The sequence below is a fragment of the Mauremys mutica genome, chromosome 1 (assembly GCF_020497125.1).
Source record: "Mauremys mutica isolate MM-2020 ecotype Southern chromosome 1, ASM2049712v1, whole genome shotgun sequence".
Taxonomy (NCBI): domain Eukaryota; kingdom Metazoa; phylum Chordata; order Testudines; family Geoemydidae; genus Mauremys; species Mauremys mutica.
In genome coordinates this window covers 77,790,423-77,816,091 of record NC_059072.1, presented here as the reverse complement: position 1 = coordinate 77,816,091, position 25,669 = coordinate 77,790,423, and the positions used below count along the sequence as shown (strand labels likewise).

Here is a 25,669-nt window from a genome sequence, read left to right as displayed (position 1 = left end):
TGGACGGGTGCGGCGTTAAATCGGTTTAATGCTCCTAAAATTGGTTTAAATGCGTAGTGTAGACCAGGCCACAGTTTTCATTCTAAACACAGGTGTAGTCCTGTGCATTTCAGTAGCAGTACTCAAGTGCTTAAAATGAAGAGTAGATATATGGGTTTGCAGAACTAGGGCAAACTTTAAAATAGGAAATGACATTATTCAAATAAATGACATTTATGAGTGTGATGATGTTGATGATGTTGTCCACATAAGCATTGGCAGAATTATTTATTACAAACACTTTATATGAAGAATTCTGGCCTTTCTTCTGTTTGTGAACCATTTGCAAATTGATCTGGATTTCTCTGAATGTGTTATCCATATATGCAGTGTTGTAGCCATGTCGGTCCCAGGATAGGAGAACGACAAGGTGGGTGAGGTAATAGCTTTTATTGGACCAACTTCTGCTGGTGAGCGAGAAGAAGAAGAGCTCTGTGTAAGCTCGAAAGCTTGTCTTTCTCACCAACAGAAACTGGTCCAATAAAAGATTACATCACTCACCTTGTCTCTTTGTTATTTATAAGTATTCACTAAATAGCTTCTATGAACAAGTGTTCACACACTATTAACTTTCAGTATTTATGGTAGGTGATTAGTCATCTAATTTATACAGCATTTTCTACTCCTGACTAAGATAAAAGTTTTATTTTTTGTTGTTATATTTTAAATTCACCTCTGGTACGGATTTTCAGACAATACATTATTCTTGCCAAATCTGTGAAGATGATGTGATTTGCAAACATTTTCCTAAATAAACTGGTGGCTGTCCACATGCTTTCTAACAATCTGATCAATAATTTCTGCTGCCACTATATTTTTTTTAGCTGAAAGAGAAAATAACAACGTTTTCAAATCTTTTCAACCAGTTCTATTCGAATGAATAATATGACCCAATGAATAACAGCAAACTGGATTATATCCAGTCCTATATAGGTTCTTTTACCACACTAATCACTATAATATCCAAGCTCCTTCCAATCCTGCACTAAGCAGCATGACTGACATTTGTCTTACTTACTTATGAAAATATTTACATGGTTTTGTCCTATTAGATCAGCTACAGACCGGATGAAAGTTGCATAAGATATTTGATGCATCTTGAGGAAATGGACAATTATGTCCACAAATTAGAAAAGCTTTATAAAGTGAACTGTTGAATTAAACAATTAGGGCTGAGTTGTAGCTGCTGATTGCATCGACAGTTCTGTAGTTAGATGAGGCCTGAACTGAGAAGGCATTAAAATTCAGTGTACTGAATTACACCTAAAAGTATCTCAGGCAGAGGCTCATACTTCCGTTGTGTTATAATTGTAACTGTTCAATTTAAATTCCATGGTATTCTACTGATTTCAGGGTTGTGCGTAGCCTTCCACTTGATCAGTACCATGTCACAAACAGAATTTCTTTATAAACAGGAAACTAATGCATCATAAAATACATTAAATCCTTAGCCTCTTTATATGCACAAAGCAAGACAATCCTACATTGAAACAGTTACCATATCCTTCTCTCACTTCACTTTACATAAAATTAAAAGAGATTCTGCAACAGGAATCTCCATATAATATCCGGACAGAAATAAATTCACGTGCAGAGTGTATTCGTGCATCCTTTTAATGAAGCTAATAGGGGTGTTGCCTGAGCAAGGAGTGAAAGATCAGGGCCTCAATATACAAGTGAATGACTGTAAATAAGTTAGAAAATCTGACCTCCAATGCAGTGAAACAGACAGTAGTGTTTTGACTCTACTGTTTTAAAAGTTTCGAGGTCAGTTGATAACAGCACAGCCAAGGGCATTTCTGTCTCTCATAATACCTGGCAAGTGGATTTCTCATATGCAACAGCTGGACCTAAGAAGAGGATAAAGCAAATTATGTAGCACCACATACAAGTCAGACACAGAAATTAGAGATTGACAAGACTGAATAGGTCATATCTAGTTCATCTTCTTGTCAGTGAAGGATGGATCCCTGCAGCATATTTTCTAGTGATTTGTCTAATCTAGTTAGGCTCTTGTGATTTAGACACTTTTGAAAATATGCCCTAAAACTAAGGGCAGGTCTACACTTAAAACACTGCAGTGGTGCAGCTATGCTGAAATAGTGCTTCAATGAAGACACCACTAAACCAACAGGGGAGCTTCTTCCATAGGTGTAATTTAATCCACCTCTGCTAGAGTTGGTAGCTATGTCAAAGAGAGAATCTCTTCAATTGGCATAGCGCTGTCTGCACTGGGGGTTAGGTTGGTATAACTCCATTGCTCACGGGTGTGGATTTTTTGAGCAACATAGTTATACTGATGTATGTTTGTAATGTAGACCAGGCCTAAGTCCCATTAACGTTCCATGAGAGGCTCTTAAGTGATTTGGGTGCTTTTGAATTTTTTTTTCTTTAATGTCCTAAGCCAGTGGCGGGCAATCTGCGGGCTGCACGTGGCCTGTCAGGGTAATCCACTGGCGGACTGCGAGACAGTTTGTTTACATTGACCATCTGCAGACACGGCTACCTGCAGCTCCCAGTGGCCGCGGGTCACCGTTCCCAGCCAATGGGAGCTCTGAGAAGCACTGGCCAGCACGTCCCTGGCCCACTGGGAGCAGGGCTTCAGATTCCAGCCCCAGGATCACCCCTCCCCATGTCGACCTTGGTCCCTGCTGCCTCCTCCAGCCCCCAGCTGTACAGCTGGACCCCAGGCTCCGGCCCCTCACTCCCACCTTCCCTCATCACCCAACCACCACTGCCTCCTCCAGTCCCCTAAGACCCATGGCTCTCCTGCCTCCTAACCCATCACCCCAACCAGGGTTTTATTTGTCTCCCAGCTTGCCGGTGATGAGTAACTCTGCTGTGAAAATTAATATGTACAAATATCACTTTTCACAGCAGCTAGCAAGTCTAAAATAAATTAACAAAAAAGCAAAACATACAAAGTACCTTATTTGTGTTTCTATTCTGTTTAGGTCCAGTAAAGTATAGAGACACCTGTACATTATTTTTATTACTGAGTCTGCAAAAAACCCTACATAAAAAAATTACAATGATTTGGACATGTGCATATTTATTTGTTTTTCCTAAAGTTAATTAAGTATTTTAAGAAAAACTGTCAGCGTGGCCACCAGCAAGAGTTGGTGGCTGTACTCTGAGGCCACCAAAAAATTCCTTGTGAGAACCCCTGATAGGTATTATTTTTGTTGATATAAAGGTCTATTTAAAATATAGTGTGTGAAAGAACTATTTCTTTTTATCACTTTGAAATTTGTTTCCTTTCAGTTTCATTGTATATTTTCCTCTTGCATTTTAGAAACAGTCAATTGAAACTCCCATGTCATTTGGCGCTTTGTATACCTATCATGACTCCTCTTACTTGCCTCCTCTCTAAAGTAAACTATACAGATATTTTCAATCTCATTTCAGAAAGTGTGCAAAGGGTAAGTATGTTATTTCAAACGTGGATAGAAATGTACAGTTGTTATTGCAGGAGTCTTTTCTAAAATTCATGCCATTAAAATGAAAATGGAAACTTTAGAGGTTTGCACAATGAAGTGTGTGTATATAAAATTTACCCTGAATATTTATTTTTAAATCTGCTTTGTGATTTATTTGCATAACAGCATTAATTTTCCCAAGGCCCATCCATATGATTAAGCTTATCTGGCAATTGCAGGTAAATAAAGGAACAAGTAGGCCACTACATCATACCGTACTTTAATAGTTACAATCAATTAATATTGTGAGGTGACAGCTGATTAATTTGGAAGTGTAAGAACAGCTGTAGATGTTGTCCAATTCCCATTTATCTTTGTAACTAGGAGAAAAGTAAGTGAGCAATATTAGAGTGCTTCACATTGTAATATGCATCAGATAAAGCTATTTAATGTTACCTTTGCTATTTAATGTTACATGAGAAAGAGGAAATTTTAATACCTATTTTACTCTGAGAAATTCTCAGCAGCGGAATAGCAATTCTGTGCCAAGACTGTCTTACAAACATCTCAGGGGGGTTGGAAAATATTTGCCACCATTTAAAGGTGAGGAAATGCCCACCCACAGCAAATAAGCCCTGACCCAAAAAGACTCCCATTGATTTCAGTGGGTTTTGGATCAGGCATATAATACCGAAAGCAGATCCTGCTTCATGAAACCTCCCTTGGCAGCAGCCTCAGGAATCTAAGGGATTTGTGTGTGTGTGTTCCTTTAACCCACCCAAACAAGCTGTGACTCCAGTTCCTCTCTTTGTAGTCACAGCTCAGAGAGTTTACAGAGGTGGGATTGAACTGAAAGTATGTGGGGCATTCCCAGGACTGCCAGTAATAAGTAACCCATGGAATGGGCTCTAGTTTTGTTTATTGCGGGCTGATGTGACTCTCTCTGCTCAGGGAAAGGGGGTATTTCATTCCAATGTCAAAAACGACAATGCCCCTTCTAGATAAACCCATCACTCTACCTGATTACTCCTCTTGTTTAATACAGAAACCAGCAGAGGTGGGACAAGGCTAAATTCAGGATGCCTGATTAACCATTACACCTACAGCGTGGTATAGCCATTTGTAGTAGTATAAAGTGAGTGTAAAATGCAATGAACTCAGAATGGAAACATTTTACACCTACTCTGTAATGGTGCAAATAACTGTACAAGCTGCAGGGCAAAGGTTCATTCTCCCCCACCCCCAGTACCCTCCACCATCAGTTCCCTATTTATACTCCTTTCTGCTTTAATGGGTCTGCCTTTCTGCACTGTAATCCCCAGCCAAAACCCATTGAAGTTAATGGGACCCATGTTTTCCCTTTCAAAAGCTTTATTACTAATCCTCTTTATTCATTAGGGCCCAGGTTTTTGGAACAAACAACTTTAACACATGCTCACTTCTCCTTTAACAAAGCCAGCCAAAAAAATGCACCATGTTGGAGTGTGCAGTGAGGTATTGCATTGTCCCTTTCTATTCTTCTAGCCACGCTCCCTTCCTAACAGCCCCGTTTTATGGCCCGATTTTCAAAAGTGCTGAGGACCTACAGTTCTCACTGGCTTCAGCTAGAATTGGGGGTTTTCAGCACTTTTGAAAATCAGGCCCTCTTAGGAAGTGTTATGAGGCCACAGGTGGCTGCTGAGTGAGGTTTGCAGACCAAAGTCTCTGAAGGTTTATATGTACCTAACAAAGTATTAAATGTTTACCTATAAGTACAGAGGGGCTAGAGAGGCAGCTGTGACCTACTTTGTCATTTCATCTCCCGACTGTTCCTACACCCTGTAATGAGAAGCAGCTACAGGTTGATCTGTAAGGCAGGTTATTGTTATGCACTAGAACTGGTGGAACAACTGCTGTCTGCCCTTCATTAAGGCTTGTGTTTAGCTGCTCGACTTGACCTTAAGTGGCTGTAACTTGGCGGAGAAAGTTTGAATCCTTCTGTTGTGTGTTCTTGCCTAGCTCCCTCCTGGAGCCAAATCCCCTTTTTCCCTTTGTTGAGCGGTGCCTTGGCGGCTGGCAAGGCTGAAAGTTTAGCAAGTTCTGCAAATAACTTCACATCACAATAGAAAGTGGGTTGTTTTTTTTCCCTTTTTCCTGCTCATAAACGCCTCCTTGAAGATTGCAGCTGGGCAGGACTCCAAAGGTGCAGCAGCAGCAGCAGCAACAACAAACCAGTAGTTCAGAGTTAGCAAATTGCACAACTTCCAGCTCATCGCTACGCTGGGTGACTACTAACGAGCTGAAGGGGAGGAAAGAACACCCCAGCCTTGGGTTTGGACGCGTTGATGTGGTGGTTCGGCCGCTGGAGTGGCTATGGCTCCCTTTGGAAGGAATCTATTAAAGACCCGGCACAAAAGCAGGTAAAGTGTGAGTGTGTGCGCGGGGGGGGGCACTTGATGTGTTGTTTTGCAGTCAGGTAACTTATCGGGCGGGGTCCACGTTGTTGGGAAAAGTTGAACCCCCCTGAAACTGACTTAGAAACTTACCTAGGGGCTCGTGAGTCAGTTTAACGCGTTGGAGGGATATTGATCGCCGTGTGCAAGCGATGTGTCTCTTTACTCTGATCTGTGCATATTCCTCCCCTTAAAATCCCGGGCAACACTTTTAGTAGGAAGGGTAAACTCTAATTTAACAAAAAAAAACAGGAGTACTTGTGGCACCTTAAAGACTAACAAATTTAACTAATTTAACAGATTCCCTAGCCTAGAGTGCCCTCCGTGCTCCCAGCCCAGCCAGGTTGTTTAAAGTCTCGGACACCTCGTTTGTAGCAGGCTGCAGATTAATAGGAGTGCAAAGGAATGATTGAAATCCGGATGTTAATGCTGCCATGCGTGGTGGTAACTAATTGCAGCCAGGGTTATAGCGCCCCTTATCAAGGCTGGAAAAAAAAATAGTCTCCGGACCCTCTCTCACACCAGGGCGTTCTTCTTGCTACTAGAACTGCAGAACCAGTGGGAGCTGAGCTGGTTAATTGAAAGCGGTGGTCGATCTTGAGACTCTTCTCTGGGATTATCTGTCTCCCTCCTAACCCCCCGCACCAACTTTTTCCGAAGTTTGCCTGGATGTAGGAAACTGGGTCCTGAAAGCTTCCAAGACTCCCTCCCGTTTCTTACCACATCCCTTTAATTGTAAGTTTGGGGTGGGGCGGGGGGTAGCATGGTGAATCGAATGTGGTATGTGTACAATTGAGAGCCCTATCCCACGCTCTGAATGTGGGACTCCCTTTTCGCCAAGAAAACTGGGTGGCCGATGAGCTGTGATAGCCCCGGTTCGCTGCGGCGAGTTCTGAGCTTACAGGTTGATTTTGGCGGCTCCCCCTAGTCAGACTTGCTTCTACATGCCATCTGCATAGACTGGAAGGGGAACTAAACTTGCGCGGTATGAGATTATGTAATTATTTTGAAGCGCTAATATGGCACTGAAGTTTGAAGTGCAAGTTTTCATGGAGAGAACCTGCTATTTCAGTCGCGAGTTTCTAATGACTCAACAAGTCTAGCTAATGCGGTGCATAACTCGGTCACTAAAACGTTGGCTGCAAAAGCCTCCGTTGTTATCTTTACTTCATGTTATCCTGCATTTGGAATTTCGTTCACAGTGATCCTGATCCCCTTCCTAGTGGGCAGGATTGGGCATAAATTTACTTCAGATAAAGTTAGGATTTTTTTTCTTTTTTTGTTCATTGTTTCCATGCACAGTTATGCCAAAGATTTATACTGAGATTGTGCATACATTTTAGTGAATTATTAATTCAACAAATTAATGAAAGCAAATCACTCCATCAGTTAGGGCCTTCATGAACAATATTATGTTATTTTAGAATCACTAATAGCATGGGATACTGCCCACAAAAGCGCATGGGACCAGGACTGTAATTAGTATTTTTCATAAGGGAATTCCACCTTTAGACCTTCTGGAAAGGTTGATATACTATTTAAGACCAAACTAAATGTATATAAAATGGTTGTATTTTCCTGATACTTAAAAAAAAAAGAATTGTATTATATTGACATCAGTTAGCTGAATAAATACATACACCCAGAAATATGCTTCCCCTTCATTCAGGTGTGAATCTCTTTCTGATTTAAAATACACCCCTCATGGTAATTATATCAATCTCACAGAGATTGAGGTGAACTTCCATTCTTTGCAGAATGAAGATCAATTTACAAAGCTTCTTTAGTGTGAATTACAATGAAAAGCTGAGGGGAATCTCCAAAAAGTTGAGACAAACTTTTCTTCTTCTTCTTCCAGTTTCTCTCTGAAAATGGCATATCAATTCTGACTGGCACAGAAGTGGTGTTTTAATGGGAGATGCGGGGGCAGGGGAGAGGGGATCTAGAAGTCCTATGCATGTATAATAAAGGGTGGTGGGAAGGGGGAAAGTGATTCTTTTAAAAAATTTCCTAACTGCATTTTCAAACAGTGGAACCTAAGTGTATATGTCTAAGCTTATCTCTTAGAACAGATTTGTACTTGAGAATTCAAGGTTTGCAGGCAGGGATGGTAAATGTTGTGGGGTTTTTTTAACCCCGATATGATGCAATGACCTAGAAAGAGTTTCTCTTTTGCTACAGTTGCTATCTTTGCCAGCTTATTTCAAACCTTGCACTGAATGGAAAGTGCTATTCAAGCTTGACATTGGGAGGCAGTGTCATCCAGTGGTTAGAGCAGCAGACGGCATCAAGACTTTCGGGTCGTGATCCATTTCTGCCCAGTTTGCCTATCTATTAAAAGGCTGTATTGTATTTTCCTTCCTCACAGCAGTGTTGTGAGGCTTAATGTTTGTACGGCTCTTGGAGAAACTCAGATCAAAGGTGTTACATGTACAAATAATTAATAATAATGAGCATTTTCCCCTTGTTGTATGCAGTGTGGTTGTAGTTGTGTCAGCCCCAAGGTATTAGAGAGATAAGGTGGGTGAGATAATATCTTTTATTGGACCAACTTTGGTTGGTGACAGAGTGGCTCGAAAGCTTCTCTCTCTCACCAATAGAAGTTGGCCCAACAAAACATATTACCTCACCCACTTTTCTCCACCATTTTCCCATTTAGCTTTTTTTCATCTTCAAAGTATTTCATGATTATTAACTTAACTTTCATATATTTCCCAGAGATGAGCAATTGTGGAGTATTACTCCATCTGGAAAATATGGATAAGTGAAGCAGAGATGTTAATGACTTAGCCAAGGCCAGGAAGGCAGTCAGGACAAACACCAGAATTAGAATGAATGAGTTATAGCCGTGTGCTCAGACACAGAACTACACCTCTGTGGTTATTATCGTTGTTACTTTTATTTCGTATTCCTCTTCAGATATTAGCAGCTTCTTCAAAGAGTAGGATATACAGTGCATATGGGCAGAGCGAGTGTAGGCTACAATTTTCAAAAGCATCTACATGATTTAGGAATCTTAGCCTAATTGACTTTCAATGAGACTAAGACTCCCTTTCCTAAGTGCCTATGGGCCATATTTTAAAAGATTAAGATAGATACCTAGGAGGATTTTCAATGGCATTTAGATGTTTGTCACCTTGAATTCATTAGGCACCTAAATGCCTTTAAAATCTGGCCTTAAATGACTTTTGAAAATGAGTCTTAGGCTCGTAAATCACGTAAGTACTTTTGAAAATTGCTGGCTCTGTCACTACCACATTCATCATTCCAAAATTCCTTGCCCACCTCATGCCAAGAAAGATTGTCACATCTTCTCATTCATTGAGGCCGGTCCCCTTGATTTTTCAGAACAAACCTCAACTACCACATTGATCTAGAATTCTGTCTAATTTCACAAATTTTTTATTTTTAGACCAGGCATAGAGGTGAAGGGAGATGGTGCTCAGGGGTCCCTCTCCCTCATGCAGATCTCCTGCAAGTGCCAATCTATATTGCCAGGCGCAAACAGCCAGAGCAATATCTTTTGGAGCTGTCAGCATAACTCAGCCATAATGGCCTTAAGTTTGCCACAACCATCTGTGTGTATTATTTGCATACAGACAATGTTGCTTGCTGATTGGGCATTACTATTACAAATCTGTTATTTATATTTATTGCTTTTTCTCTTGCTTCATGAACATTTCCACTTCTATCGCTCATTTCTTAGTCCTGCACCGGTAGCCACTGAGTTCATGCAGGCAAAGCAAGCCTGCTGATCAGACTTAGCCTGTTCTCTTTGCTCTGAGTGATGATTGGCTGTACGGCATTGGGCTCTGATGTGGGAATGGAGGCAAGCCAAGCATGCGGACCCTATAGAGTGGCCCTTTCCAATTAATATCCAACTAGCCCTGAGGACTCACTAGGGGGCAGGATAGCCAATTAGGTCAAAGACTTGGTTTAAGCAATACCCATTTTGCACTGACTCTAGATCCCCACCGCCTCTCGCTCTACTGGTTTCCCACTGACCCTGTTCAGATCCTGATAGCAAATGCTCATATTTTCCCCAGGTCTACAAGTCAGTGTAATGCAGTACATATTAAGCCTTGGTGAAGGGACACTCAAAATGCTCAGCTTTTGCATTTGGATTGGCTAAGAACTCAGTTCCTATGCTTATCTGAATTATCGTAACCTCATATAAAGTGGGCTGGAAGTCTCATGAGAACATATACACAATGTCTGACACTTCCCTTCTTGGATGGGGTTACCATGAGAGCAGACTATCTTGTGCCATTTTCGCACTTCTTGTACCAATCCCATCTGGACTCTGGAGTGTGTGCTCGGGGGGTTGGGGAAGACTTACTCAGAGCCTAAGATTGAATTCAGGTTCAGTTTTAGAAATGGGAAGATATTCAGGGTGGTGACATTATATATTTTGCAAATTATTGTTGTTCATGCCTACATGCAAGTACTTTGAGGCAGGGGCTGTCTTTTTGTTTTGTGTTTGTACAGTGTCCAGCACAACGGGGTCCTGATCCATGACACGGGCTTCTAGGCTTTATGGTAATACAAATTAATATTAATGATGTTGCTCCACCATCTGAGAAAGGATCCTCTTTTTGGCCCCAAGCTCCTATATTATAATTTATTTTCTGGTCCAACTTGTCTGCTTTGTCGCAAGGACCGATCTGGTTGCAAATATTTTGTAGTAATCCCTGTACATGTCTGCTTGCTTCACTTTCAGGAAGAGCTATACGTCTGGCAAAACACTAGCTTTATTTCTAAAGAGTTAATTATCTACTGTTCTAGGAAAGTAGACTGCAATTTCATTGCAGTGGAGTAAATGGAATGACTAATAGACTTGTGTGTAATACTACACCATCTGGAGAAAGAACAATACTTAAGCAAAGTTGAAGTGAATATGAAACACCAATATAATGTTCAGTGGGGCTGAGAAAACACTGCAGGTGAAGAAAAATGTTATTGATAAATGACTTCTTATTGCAGGGGTGAGAAATTAAGATTTCATGTGTATGAATGGGAAAAGGGGATCAACTGTGCTGTTGAACATGGAATGACTTCAATATAGAGAAGTAGATTTTCAGTGGCGGGATGGATTTTAACTCTGTATCCTCCATAAAAGTCACATTAGTGACAGGGCTAAATCTCATAGGATGGTCTGAAAAATGTGTCCTCAGACCCTTTTTCACTAGCTCAGACATTCTTAGTTTGTTTTCTTTGGATTTATATGTTGAATAATAATAAAATATACAAAACAGATGGAAATACTTTACAAATATTATTTTAAAATAATCTGCAAACATTAAAATAATAAATGCTGTACCAACATTTATTAATTCTTACAACATCCTTGTATAGAAGGCGGTGAGTACTAATTAATATTGGCACTTCACTGATGAGGAAACTGAGGCAAAAGGCTAAGTCATTTGCCCTAGACCACCCAGCAAGTTAATATCGGTATTGGAGTGTAGGACTTTCTGGTTACCAATCACATGTTCAAATGGCTGGACTGTTGTCACTACTGTTGTTGTTATTATTCAGGTAGTTCCTATGAATTAGTCAATGAATGAATGATCAGGGCCCCATAATGCTAGATACTGAATAGACACATAGTAAAGAAGACCATCCTTGCCAAAGAAATTTTACAGTCTAGGGGCCTTTGTTGAAGTCAATCAGTATCAGAATGCAAAAGTTGGACAAAACAGACAAGTCTTGGATTGGAGTACGTATAGTTTAAAAACAACAACAGCAACTACACACAAGTCTCAAGTGGGTAAGCAGCCACAATACAGCATTCTGTACTGCAATACTGTACAGTATTCTCGTGAATCCCTGTCAGCCCATCTCCTTCCTGATCTTGTTTGTCCCTGCTATTTCAGTCCTATGTCTCTGATGAGCAAAGACTATCACAGGTTGGGCAAAATACTTGTCACAAAAATGATGCTGATGACATTTGCCTTTCATCTTCTGGAAAGCTGCAGAATTCCTGCACTTGTAAAGCACTGGGGAATTTTCACCCAATACTTTCTACTTTTGTGTGCGTGAGATGTAGAAGTTAAGGCCAAGAAATATTCAGATATGACTAGTGACTTTGGCAGGTCAACTTTTTGGGCACTCAATCTGAGACTGTTTAAAGGGGACTGATTTTCAGAAAATGCTGCACAACTTTTGAAAACTAGGCCCTATTAGAGTGTCTCCAGTTGGGTGCCCACAATCACCAGTCACTTTTGAATATCTTTGGCTTGACTTGCCTACAGGGTATTGCTACCTAGACAATGGGACATGGAGTCAGGAGATTAGAGTTGTACTCCTGGTAAAGTCACTGACTTGCTTTGTGACCTTCAGCAGCTGATAATCTCCCTGAGCTTCACAGTCCCTCTCTGTAAATTGGGGGTGGTGCCATGTGTCTGCCTCAGAGGGACATAACTAAACCATGTGTCGTCTATAGAAGTGCAAAGAGTAAAAGCCACCCAGGAGGAGAGAGGGAATGTAGAATCTCAGCGTTCCTTGTACTGAGCCATGTGCTCAGTCCGCTACACCATGCTGCCCATAGGACGTCCCAAAACACACATGTGAGAATTTGCACATTCTGGCTGTTTTGATTTTTCATCTTCTTCACTGAGAAGTTTTCAGCCTTCTGAAGTTCCACAAAGCATTAAAACTGGGGGTGGGGGAAGGGCTGCAAAATCACTCAAAAGGAAATCATTAAAATTACCACATGGCTCGAATAGATTGGATGGCAGTTGTATGAGGTAAATGTACAGAGGAAAGATGAGCTCAGGGCCAGCTGTGTTCAAATAAACATGTAAGGCCTTAATTTTCAATCACAAGTCTCTGCATTAATGACTTCCTGACATAATAAAACTAAAACCCTTATACCCTGGGGACACAGAGAAAGCACCCCAGCTGTTGGACTGAAAGGTGCTTTTTCCACTATGCTTTTTAATATCCTCTCAAATGCCCCTCATTTCCAGAGATTACTTTCATTTTATTTCTAGTTACTTATGCACTACACAAATTCAGGGTCAACTCATTGTTGAAAGTCAGAAGCCAAGAATCATTTAACTGAGATTACAGACAGCATTACTTACACTCAGGGGATGAACCCTACTACATTTTAAGGTGGCTGCATGAATACATTTTTTTTATGCCCCTCATTTGGAGTCTTTGGGTAAGTCTATGTGGCAGCTGGAAATGTAATTCCCAGCTCAAGGTGACGTACACATGCTAGCTGTGACTGAGTTAGCATGCTAAAAATAGCAGTGCAGGTGGTGGTACGGGCTAGCTACCAGAGCTACTTACAGAAAGTGAGGGCTTGGCTACACTTACAAATTTGCAGCGCTGCAGCAGGGTGTGAAAACACACCCTCTCCAGCGCTGCAAATTGCGGCGCTGCAAAGCGCCAGTGTGGTCAAAGCCCCAGCGCTGGGAGCGCGGCTCCCAGCGCTGTCCGTTATTCCCCACAGGGAGGTGGAGTATGGACAGCGCTGGGAGAGCTTTCTCCCAGCGCTGGTGCTTTGACTACACTTAGCGCTTCAAAGCGCTACCGCGGCAGCGCTTTGAAGTGCTAAGTGTAGCCATAGCCCTGTACTATACTCAGGGGCTAGCCCAAGGTGCCATCTGTGCCACCATAGCTACACTGCTGCTGTTAGCAGGCTAGTTCAATCAAAGCTACATGTATCTGAGCCAGAAATCGCACCTCAAGCTGTAGTGTAGACATTCCCTTTGTCACACATGTGGGCTTTGAATTGATGGGAGGCATTATCTTTGGAGCTTACTTATCTTGGGTAGGAAGGTGAGGCTACCAACTTATGTTTGTACTTGTAACCTTAGGTAGGATTGATATCCATCCATCATGGTCTATGTCATACTTGCAGTAGTCAGCTACATTATTAAGAATAGAATAATGTTAGAAGCAAGATGAATTTTTACAGAGATGGGAAATTGCCATGAGTGGGTAGCTATGTAATATACTAATTTACTTCAGATCCATTTTGGGGTTCAGAGTCTGGAATGTGCTTTTGCTTGAGATCCCTATTCTCTACACACATATATCCTCACTCATTCATGTTTAAAATAATTGTGTTATGGATGTCCCAGTCATAGAAAAATGTAATCACCTTCCTTGACAGGTGTAATATATTTGTTTTGCTTCTTTTTAAGAAAATAAAATTGACAAGAGTTGCATTAAATAAGGAAAAATGTAACATACCTCTTGGTCAGGCATAAAATCAATGGAATAATCAGATCACTGTGAGATAATAATGTGAAAACTTGGTCTATCAATATGTCTACTCTCTTTAAATATTTATGGGTTCAATGACCTCAGTAGAATTGTGCATATGAGTCAGGCTTACTCATGTGAATAAAGTTTTGCAGGATCTGCTCTTAGACTCTGAACCTATGCAGAAAGATCCCTTCATCCATGTGGAACAAGTTGTAGGACTGAGGCCTTAATTTGCTTTTTGCCAGCCTCATCCAAGTCTAACATACAAATATTTTGGTTTAGTGGTAGTTTCCACATATGTAAGCACTTTAAAGTTCAAAAGTATTCAAAACTATATGTGAGACACTGATTTGACAGTTAATTTCATGCCTCATTTACCAAAGGAAGTGATCAGATTCTGTTTACTGATTAGAGAGTGGCTTAGTAATAATTTGTAAGTAAGGTCATGGCATATAGGTTTTTGGTTATTCTTGTTTCTGTTGGCTTTACTATTGGTAGACTGATGTGCTTCAATAAAGGGGGAAACTTCGATGGTCCAGCCTCGGTGCTTACTGGTCACAGAAGAAGATTGGCAAAGTTTTTGTACTCACTGTCACAGTACAGGGCAACTGAACATGTATTTCCCCTCTACAATCCTGCCAAAGGCTCACACTTTCCAGTTCCCAGCTGTCACCTCTCTTGGACAGAGACACGTCTCTCTCCCTCTGACTGATGTATTTCCAGGTTGCATGATATTTAAGAACATAAGAACAGCCATACTGGGTCAGACCAAAGGTCCATCCAGCCCAGTATCATGTCTACCAACAGCAGCTAATGTCAGGTGTCCCAGAGGGAGTGAAACTAACAGGTAATGATCAAGTGATCTCTCTCCTGCCATCCATCTCCACCCTCTGACAAACAGAGGCTAGGGACACCATTCCGTACCCATCCTGGCTAATAGCCATGAATGGACTTAACCTCCATGAATTTATCTAGTTCTCTTTTAAACCAGTCCTAGCCTTCACAACCTCCTCAGGCAAGGAGTTCCACAGGTTGACTGTGCGCTGTGTGAAGAAAAACTTACTTTTATTTGTTTTAAACCTGCTGCCCATTAATTTCATTTGGTGGCCCCTAGTTCTTATATTATAGGAACAAGTCAATAACTTTTCCTTATTCACTTTCTCCACACCACTCATGATTTATATACCTCTATCATATCCCCCCTTAGTCTCCTCTTTTCCAAGCTGAAAAGTCCTAGCCTCTTTAATCTCTCCTCATATGGGACCCGTTCCAAACGCCTAATCATTTTAGTTGCCCTTTTCTGAACTTTTTCTAATGCCAGTATTTCCAGGTTCCCTGCTGCCTACACTGTGAATTTCCAAGGAAGGCAGATTGCCTCAGTGGGCCTGCTTTACCTTCCTTCCTCAGAGGCCATAAACAGCCCAATTGCCACAGTTAATTTACCACACAGCTCTTTCTAAGCAAGCATACGTGCTTAAAGTGAAAGCAGACAGAGAGAACATATTAAAAACAATAAAAGAATATGCATGCTAATAAGCTTATCTCCACAATGGCTCTTGTTGGTGTCAGTCCTTCTAACCCTTCCTTAAGGATTGGGACCTTCCATGCTGGATCAGAATGAAGGCCCCCGGTCAGTTTAAACTCAGGCTATTTATCCAAAAGTCCTTTCTATGACTACTGGTCTCTAAAGAATCCAGATTGAACATAAGCGTCTCCATGAGAAGGTACCTCTTTGGAGGTGTTACAGCCTGAATGAATTTGCCTAATCATCTTCCACTGTTCTTAGTTCCTGGAGGGGCAGTGGATACCCTCTCCAGGGAATTACATACAATCCTTTGCCCAAAATGACACAAACTTAATACAGTAAGTTCTCCCAAAGATTGTAGGAAATTGTCATACCTGTCACACTTGCTATGTTGTCAGTCTTATGATTTTTATATCTCTCTCTCTCTCTATTGAGATAGATATATAACCTTCCTATTTATATTTATTTTTGTTCCACCACTATTGATGAGATGGTATATCAGTGACATTCTTATAGAACTTATTGGTTTACTGGTGAGCTTACATGAAGTATTTAGGCAGGAAACTGCCATTGGTGAAGGAAAATTAGCTTCTAGGCCTGCTGTTCAGAATCCATTTATACCCAGTGTCTTCTCTGGCCTCCTTTATCCTGAGGGGAAAGAACTAACCAAATTAAATTGTCTCAAGCTGTCCATGTTCCGGTTAATATTGATGAGAATGGTTGCACTCTAACAAATTTTAGCAATCTTAGTGTGAATTTTTCGTAGGAGATCCTAGCTAAGCTCAGCTACATTTGGATTTCACCCATTTAATTCCTGACTGGTGAAAGCCTGTGGTGAGGTCCCAAGTCAACTCTTGATGGAGATAGCTAATGCCTTACTTTGGGAGGGCAGGACACTCCCAACTTTTATATACACAGAGCCTCTATAACTTCTCGTGATGTGGACATACTCGCCAGTTCCTCACCACTGTCACTTTTAGAGGGAGTTCTTGAACAAGAATTGGATTTATTATACAACTTTTAGTCAGGCATTAGCTATTCTTGTGGCACTGAAACAGGCTGTTTCCCTATGAAGCTGCTGAAGAACCGTAAGTGGGTTATCCTCAAAATACTGAAGATATTCAGTGCTGCTTCCTTTCCCATCAATCCATCATGGACTATTTCTTGGCTATTTGAATCTTTAGACAATACTTCTCTTTGGATGACAGTTGGTTAATGCTCTGCAAGATTGAAGTGATGTTCATGGTGCTAGAGAAGAGTTTTGAGAGGCTTGTTGGCAGTTTGTGCATGCCCACTATGCAGGGAATATGGCTACTTGAGGGACTATTGTGGAATTTGGTTGTCATCTCAGAATAGAGGCTTAACGCCAAATAATGCAAAAATTATGACGAATTTTATCAGAAGCCTCGGCCTTGGCCCCTGGTTCCTGGCCCGGCCGCAGCCCCAGCCTGGCTTCTCAGCCCTGACCACGGCCCTGCTCCCAGCCATGGCTCCAGCCTCAGCCCTGACCATGGCTTCGCTCCCGTCTCCTGACCACAGCTCCCAGGGTGGGAGGGGATCAGACAGGGGCAAGGAGGGACACAAGGTAAAAAGTTTGGGGACCACTAATATGATGCTGCTATAGACATACCAGAACATCAACTGCCAGCAATGCCCTTCTGCCATGTACATTGGCCAAACCAGACAATCTCTACGCAAAAGAATAAATGGACACAAATCTGACATCAGGAATCATAGAATTCAAAACCCAGTAGGAGAACAGTTCAACCTCTCTGGTCAGGGGCGGCTCCAGGCCCCAGCACGCCAAGCGTGTGCTTGGGGCGGCATGCCACGGGGGGCACTCTACTGGTCGCCAGGAGGGCGGCAGGCGGCTCCGGTGGACCTCCCGCAGGCGTGCCTGCGGAGGGTCTGCTGCTCCCGCGGCTCCGGTGGTCCACCAAAGCCGTGGGACCAGCGGACCCCCGGAGCCTCCTGCCGCCCTCCCGGTGATCGGCAGAGCGCCCCCAGCGGCATGCCGCCCTGCTTGGGGCAGTGAAATGTCTAGATCCGCCCCTGTCTCTGGTCATTCAGTAACAGACTTAAAGGTGGCAATTTTGCAACAGAAAAGCTTCAAAAACAGACTCCAATGAGAAACTGCTGAACTTGAATTAATATGCAAACTAGATACCATCAATTTAGGCTTGAATAGAGACTGGGAATGGCTGAGCCATTACACACATTGAATCTATTTCCCCATGTTAAGTATCCTCACACCTTCTTGTCAAACTGTCTGAAATGGGCTATCTTGTTTATCACTACAAAAGTTTTTTCTCTTAATTAATTAGCCTCTTAGAGTGGGTAGGGCAACTCCCACCTTTTCATGTTCTCTGTATGTGTATATATATCTCCTCACTATATGTTCCATTCTATGCGTCCGATGAAGTGGGCTGTAGACCACAAAAGCTTATGCTCAAATAAATTTGTTAGTCTCTAAGGTGCCACAAGTACTCCTGTTCTTTTTGGGGATACAGACTAACACAGCTGCTACTCTGAAACCTATCTAAATAACAGTTATCAGTAAACCAAAACAGCCATGTTAATTTCAACTCTTCTCAGGACCACTGGGAAAATAGAAAATATCAACATTGTTTGGTGTTGGAGGGAGTTTTTAAAAGGGTATTTCATATATTGGTGTGTGTAATACAAACTGCCAACACAGTTGCTTATGTATGTATCTTGGGCCAGATCCCTCAGCTACACACATGAGCCATGTCATCAGCAATGAAGCTCTGATTGACACTTGTGGAGGATCTCTCTATATATGGGAACCAGACGTACGTATGCGTATTCGTGTATTCATTGTAGATGGGGCTGGTAACACTGTTTGTTAAAGTTGCTCAGTGCTTCCCAGTGCATTTCAGTTGTTTATAACTTTGCCAGGCTTTCATCATTTTGGATTGAAATTTTCCATGTTGAGTACCTGCCTCAGGCTGAAACTTTTTATTTTATTTTATTTTTTTTGTAAATGACAACCCAAAGTAATTCAGCCATTTCTGAGAACAAGGTTAGGAAAAAATACATTGTTTTGCCTATGTTAAAATTTTTTGATGACCTTTTCTCTGTGTAGCTCTACCTCCCCCATGCTTTGGAGTAAGGACTTAAATTTGGCCCAGGATGATGTTTGTGCCAGGGATGGGTCTTTTGCCATCCTCTTGACAGTCTACCCAAATCTGGCCAAGTTATAAGACTTTTGAAAAATTGTAGTTTACACATGCTCTGTAGAGACTTCCTTGATTTTTAGCAACTAAAATCTCTGAAGATTCTGTCCTTATTGAGCATGCTCCATGTCCTTACAGCCAGGGGCGGCTCCAGGCACCAGGGCACCAAGTGCCATGCCTGAGGCGGCAAGCCGCGGGGGGCGGCCTGCCGATCACCATGAATGCGGCAGTCAGGGAGCCTTTGGCGGTATGCCTGCAGGAGGTCTGCCGATCCTGCAGATTCGGCAGCAATTCGGTGGCAGGTACACCGACGGCATGGGACCAGCGGACCTCCTGTAGGCATGCCTCCGAAAGCAGCCTGACTGCTGTGCTTGGGGCGGCAAAATACACAGAGCCGCCCCTGCTTACAGCTCCTAGTGCTGACAAGATTGTGCATGTTCCATCCTCACAGAATGACAGCACATGCTCCATCCCATCACAGCTCCAACGTGCAACTGGACTATATATGTGTCATCCTCACAAAGCAACTGAATAGGCTCCCTCCAGCCCATTATTACAAGAGCAAAGCCAGACTTTCCCAGTATGCTTCCAGCTTCTTTGGGCCAGCGTGAGGCCAGGCACTGGAACTGGGACCCTGTCTCTCCTGCCTGCCAGGCAGTGCAGAGAAGGAAGCTGTTCGATTCGAATGTAGAAGGGATAAAAGCTGGGAAAGGAAGAGATTGGGATGAGGAGTCACTGAGACTGGGATTGGGAATGGATTTAATCTGGGACTGGCTGGGCAAGAAGATTGAGGCTGGGAGCAAGGAGGAGGGTGGGAACTCTGGGATTGTTTGTATGGAGAGTCTGGGACTGGAAGCTGGGGTAGGAAGGAAATTGAAGGGAAGGCTGGAACTAGACTGAGCAAATAGACTGAGTCAGTGACTGAAAGCCAGGAACACTCAGAGGTCTGCATGGTGGATCCAAAAGGTTCCAACCCTGCTGATGACCCACATATGTCAGTTTCTGTTTTGTCCCCCCCACCCAGTTTGCAACCTTAATCACATTCTTTTAATGTAGATTGTGTGTCATTTCCTGTTGTTTGTTGTTTTTTATAAAAAGCAAAGTCAAGCAAACTGTGCAAACTTAATTAATTCTCCCCAATGCGTATGGAGTATAATTTAGGCTTTAATTATATGATCACATTATACTTTTTCCCCAGGACTCCTGCTTCATTCAGTACAGAGAATGACTCTCTGGAGGCCTTCTGCATTCCCCCTCAGTATTGTATAGCAAAGGCGGTTGTTGTCTGTAGGACTCTTGCCTCATTTATTGCAGAAGTTAGATGAGGCAGAAGATTGCAGGGAGAGGATGGTCTTATGGTTAAGGCAGTTGGCTGGTGCCATCGGGGACTGGATTCTATCTCTGCTTCTATCACCTATATGATGCTGGGCAAGTCACTTAAACCGGAATTTTCAGAGGCATCACTAATAGTGTTTCTCGTTTTCTGTGTCCTGACTTGTAACCCTGGGGTCTGATTTGCAGAAATACTTAGCACTAGGGTGACCAGACAGCAAGTATGAAAAATCAGGACAGGGGTGGGGAGTAATAGGAGCATATATAAGAAAAAGACCCAAAAGTCGGGACTGTCTCTATAAAATCGGGACATCTGGTCACCCTACTTAGCACTCACAGCTACAATTGACATCAAAGGTTGCTTCAAACACATTAAATGCTATATAATGTTAAGTACTCTGAAAAATCAAGTCCTAGATGTCTCAACTTTGGCTCCAGAAATTAGTGGTTGCTTTTTACCTTAACCTGTCTGTGCCTCAGCTCCTGATCTGTAAAAGGGATATAATACCACTCCTTCACCTCACCGGGGTGTGGTAAAGCTAAATCCATTAATGTGTGTGAAGCACTCAGATTCTATGGTGTTGAGCACCACAGAAAAGCCCATGAGGAAATTAATGATTCTGTCTTTAGAGCAGGGTTTTAATAATGTCTGGTATATAAGGTGTAAGGTGATACATAGATCAATAATTATTGAATAGTTTGCTGTGATGGGTTTGGTCACAGAGAGCCCCTTGGGACTGTCACCTGATGTGCTGGAATTACCTCTGAGCCTGTTTTCTACTGCCAGTTTGGGACTCCAGAACCCTGCCTTGTTGACTCAGACACACTAGTCTTCTGCAACACAGACCCAGGTCTGGTCCATGCTCCAAAAGCTGGAGACTTTGCCCCCTTTGGTCCATGCCCCCAAAGCTCAGCAGGTCCCCTGTCTCCAGCACTCAGACACCCAGCTCCCGATGGGATCCAAACCCCAAATAAATCCATTTTACTCTGTATAAACAGGGGCGGCTCTAGGCTCCAGCAAAGCAAACACGTGTTTGGGCCAGCTCATTTGCAGAGGCGGCAGGGATCCAGCATGGGAGCTGAGAACCAGCAGGGGGCCCTTGGAGCTGTAGTTCCTTGGTTAGCTCCCTGCCTATTGAGCCAGCCCTGGAGCAGGGAAAGAACTTCATTTCCCAGCATTCCCTTGGCTGCTACCAACAGGAAAGGGAGAGGGAGGGAGGGAGGTAGCTGAGACCTCATGCTGCAGCCTGCTGTGAATGGAGAGCTGCACTGTGAAGGGTAGGGATACCATATTTTAACATTCAAAAAATAGGACACTCCATGGGGAGGGAGGGTAGCCCCACCCTGCCACCATCCACTCCCTCCAACTGCCCCCCACAGAAACCCCAACCCATCTGACCCCCCCAGCTCCCTGTCCCCGATCACCCCCTCCCGGGACCCCTGCCCCTAACTGCCCCCCAGGACCCCACCCCCTATCTAAGCCTCCCTTCTCCTTTTCCCCAAGTGCCCCCTCCTGAGCCCCCCCCGAACCCCCCCCCCAATTTCCCCCCTAGGACACCACCCCCTACCTGACCCCTGACAAACCTCTGGGACTCCCATGCCTATCCAACCGCTGCCTGTTCCCTGACTGCCCCACCGAACCCCTGACCCATCCAACCCCCCTGCTCCCTGTCCCTTGACTGCCCCTCCCGGAACCCCCTACCCCTTCTCCAACCCCCCAGCCCACTTACCATGCCACTCAGACCAGCGTGTCTGGCTCCGCGCAGCGCCAGACACGCTGCTGCATACATGCTGCCATGCTCCCCCATGGAGCCACAGCCGCCCTGCCCCCCCCAGCACCTGCCTTCCAGATTTGAACACCTCAAAATTCAGGAGTGCTCAAGCTCAATTTGGGCAGCTGTTACTTCATTTCTCCCAAATCAAATATACTGATCCACTGTAACTTGCTGTAGAAAAAGTAGGATAAAATTGAGCAAGAAATGCTTCACAGTTGTTATTAGGACTGGAATTGCTATTTTCAACAGCCATTGCCTTTTGCTTGTTTGTTTGTTTGTTTAAAAGGAAGAGACAGTGATATTGCATTGGCAAATTCCCCATAGAAAGAAAGAGTGGAACAAAAGAATAAAGGCACCTCAACTTTTCCTCATTCATGGAGGACAGTCTTATAGTATGCATCCAGATATCCTCCAATCACACAAGCTGAAAATTGTTCCACTTTACCGCAGTTCTGTAACCATATGGGAACCAATCCTGTCTGTGTTCTGTGCACATCCAAAATTCCTGCTGAATGACCTGCCCTGGGAGTGAGTTATCAGTGATCCAGGGCTGCGATGGAAGGAGGGTGCAGGTGGCGGGGGGGTGGGCAGAGCCTAGAGCTGGGGCGGCAGGAGGTGTGTGTGTATGGGGGGGCAATGGTGGGGGGGAAGGGGGTGTGGGGGAGATCCCAGGGCTGGGGCAGCAGGGGGGTGTGGTGAGGAGCCCAGGGCTGGGGCAGCAGTGGGGCAGCCAAATTTTTTTTGCTTGGGGTGGCAAAAAACCTGGAGCCGGCCCTGTGTATAAAGCTTATACTGGTTAAACTCATAAATTGTCCACCTTCTATAACATTGGGAGAGAGAGAGAGATGCACAGCTGTTTGCTCCCCAAGGTACTAATCACTTACTCTGTGTTAATAAACAAAACTGATTTTATTAAGTATAAAAAGTAGGATTTAAGTGGTTTCAAATAACAACAGACAGAACAAAGTAAGTTACCAATCAAAATAAAGCAAAAACACGCAAGTCAAAACCTAATGCATTTAAGAAACTGAATACAGGTAAATCTCACCCTCAGAGATGTTCCAATAAGCTTCTTTCACAGACTAGTCGCCTTCTTAGTCTGCTCCCAATCCTTTCCCCTGGTACGGTCCTTGTTTCGGCACAAGTGGTAACTAGGGATTTCTCATGACTGGCAACCGCCTTTGTTCTGTTCCACCCCCTTTTATAGCTTTGGCACAAGGCGGGAATCTTTTATGTCTCTGGGTCCCCACCACTCCTTCTAAATGGAAAAGCACAAGGTTTAAAATGGATTCCAGTACCAGGTGACATGATCACATGTCATTGTAAGACCCCATTCTCCATTCTTTCAGAGCTGGCCTGCACATACCCAGGAAGCTTTGTGAGTAAACAGAGCCATTCACAACCAACTGTCCTAGTTAATGGGAGCTATCAAGATTCCAAGCCACCATTGATGTTCCACACTTTGCATAGTTACAATAGGACTTCAGAGTAATATTCCATATTTCTAGTTTCTGATACAAGAGTGATACATTTATACAAATAGGATGATCACACTCAGTAGATTATAAGCTTTGTAATGATAACTTACAAGAGACCTTTTGCTTAAAGCATAGTCCAGTTACATTATATTTACACTCATAAGCATATGTCCATAAACATGGAGTGCAACATCACAGTTGCTCATTAAGTGAGCACTGTCTGTCAAATGCCCTGAATGAGGTAGAGTTTCTGTGGGGGATAAATACCATGTGCATGGCTGGCTCTAGCTTTTTTGCCACCCCAAGCTAAAAAAACAAAACAAAACAAAAAAGGGGATGGCCGGACTCCCGAAGCAAAAAAAAAAACAAAACAAAAAACAATGGCATCCGCAGGTCAAGGCAGCTCGCAGGGGGTTGAAGGGCGGTGCCCGCCCGCTCCCTCCACCCGTGGGAAGCCAGGTGCTGCAGCCCACTTGCAACCAGGCGAGAGGGGCTCCCCGCTCCGGCCTTGGGGTGCCTCTCCCGGGGGCTGCAGGAGGTGCTGGCTCAGCTGCTCCTTTAAAGGCGGCTCAGCCAGGCCGGGCTCAGAGTGGCATGGGAGGCGGTGGCAAGGAGTGGCATGTCCCAGGGAGCCCAGCAGCACAGTGGGTGGTGGGGATCGCTAGTTCCTACGCCCCCCGGGCCGGGGTCCTTGCCCCTACAGGGCAGGGCTGGGACTGGCGGAGCACATCCACGAGGGGAATAGCTCCCAGCACTGGTGCACTGTCTATACTGGCGCATTACAGTGCTGAATCTTGCAGCACTCAGGGGTGTTTTTTTCATACCCCATTGTGAGAAAGTTGCAGCGCTGTCAAGTGCCAGTGTAGACAAGCCCTAAGATAGCTAGGAAGATTTTCTACTCAAAATTAATGTCAAAGATTCAAAATTTGTGACCTAATTATTTTATTACCATGGCTCTTCATCTCAATACTCAGCCTCTCTGAAGTTACAAAGCAGTTAACCACAAGTTGCTACAGACCCACTACTATCACACAGCTGGAGTAGACATGCTAGCATTACAATGGCTCCATTTTGGTAGTTGTGTGTATATATACTTGTGCATGCTATTCAAGGTTTTTTTGATATAAATTGGTTCAGATTTCTTTTGTGTATCTAATACTCAGCGTGGGTATTAAGTATAAAGATATTTGTGAGCGTGCACTCCATCTTCGGTTTCTTTTTTCCCCTTTTTGGCTCATCAAATACTAGTTGTAAGTAATGGAACCCATTTCATTCAGAAAGTTCCAAAGAAAAATAAAATAGATTTGAAAAGGAAAAAAGAATTTGATTGCAAATGAGGCCTTGATAAAAATTCCTTTTGGAGATCACATTTTCAATGCACTTTAATGAAAGCAAGAGAGACAGAGGAGATTATATGGTGTATTTTCAAAACGGGGTAGTTCACTGGCTGTTAAAATAATGAAATATATAGACAAGGTGAAACTCATAGAAGACTTGCTCTGCCGTTCATATTCCACCAATGCTCCTAACTACTGCATGATTTAGCTATCTATTACATACAACAGAACTGGGTCAAAAGAACATTAAAAATGCAAAATCAATAATTTGAAGGTTAGGAAACACCAGCTTTATGGTTACTAATACAATAATAATCCAGTTGCTTTGTGGTAGGGTCCCTATGGAAAAAACAGCATGTAACTAAAGACGTATAACACACATTCATTGGAGCAGATGTAGGACTACGAAGGCAACTGTCAGGAAAAGTTTCCTAACTTTTCAGTGTTTGACTTTGCAAACTAAATAATGTTCTGTTAATGTAGTGCATAGGTAATCAGTTGCTGGGGTCATGTGCTTGTAGTAGGCAGTGTTCACTGGGGTGGGGAAGAGCCCAGCTCAGCTACTGCCCCAGGAGTTATCTGCAGACAGGGCCGGTGCAACCATTTAGGCAAACTAGGCGGCCGCCTAGGGCGCCTACTAGTTGGGGGGCGCCTAAAAGTCCCCTCAGGTGAGGAGGTGGAGTGGAGGTGAGCTGGGGGGGGGCGCACGGGGAGGGCTGCCCGCAGTTAACGGGGGGTGGGCGCGCACAGGGGAACAGCTCCCCGCCCCAGCTTGCCTCCTCCGCTGAGCACACAGCCCAGCTCTAAGTCTCCTCCAATCAGCGCCGCAAGCCTGGGCAGAGAGGAGAATTAGAGCAGCGCCAGCGTGCTCAGTGGAGGAGGCAGAGCCGAGGTGAGCTGGGGCGGGCTCCC

At 43.5% G+C, this 25,669-nt stretch overlaps 1 protein-coding gene across 2 annotated transcripts in view; it reads left to right on the top strand.

The window, feature by feature from the left end:
- The first annotated feature begins 5,282 nt into the window (after positions 1-5,282).
- The window catches only part of RASSF9 (Ras association domain family member 9), a 31,577-nt gene continuing 11,190 nt past the window's right edge, over positions 5,283-25,669 (top strand). The window contains exons 1-2 of one of the 2 annotated variants that reach the window (XM_044980106.1): positions 5,283-5,857; positions 6,436-6,625. Coding sequence is in view for 1 of the 2 variants with exons in the window: in XM_044980099.1 (XP_044836034.1) it covers positions 5,811-5,857 (47 nt within the window). In the remaining variant the exon portion in view is untranslated. The remainder of the gene's footprint in view (positions 5,858-6,435; positions 6,626-25,669) is intronic. The other variant, XM_044980099.1, reaches the window with a different exon arrangement.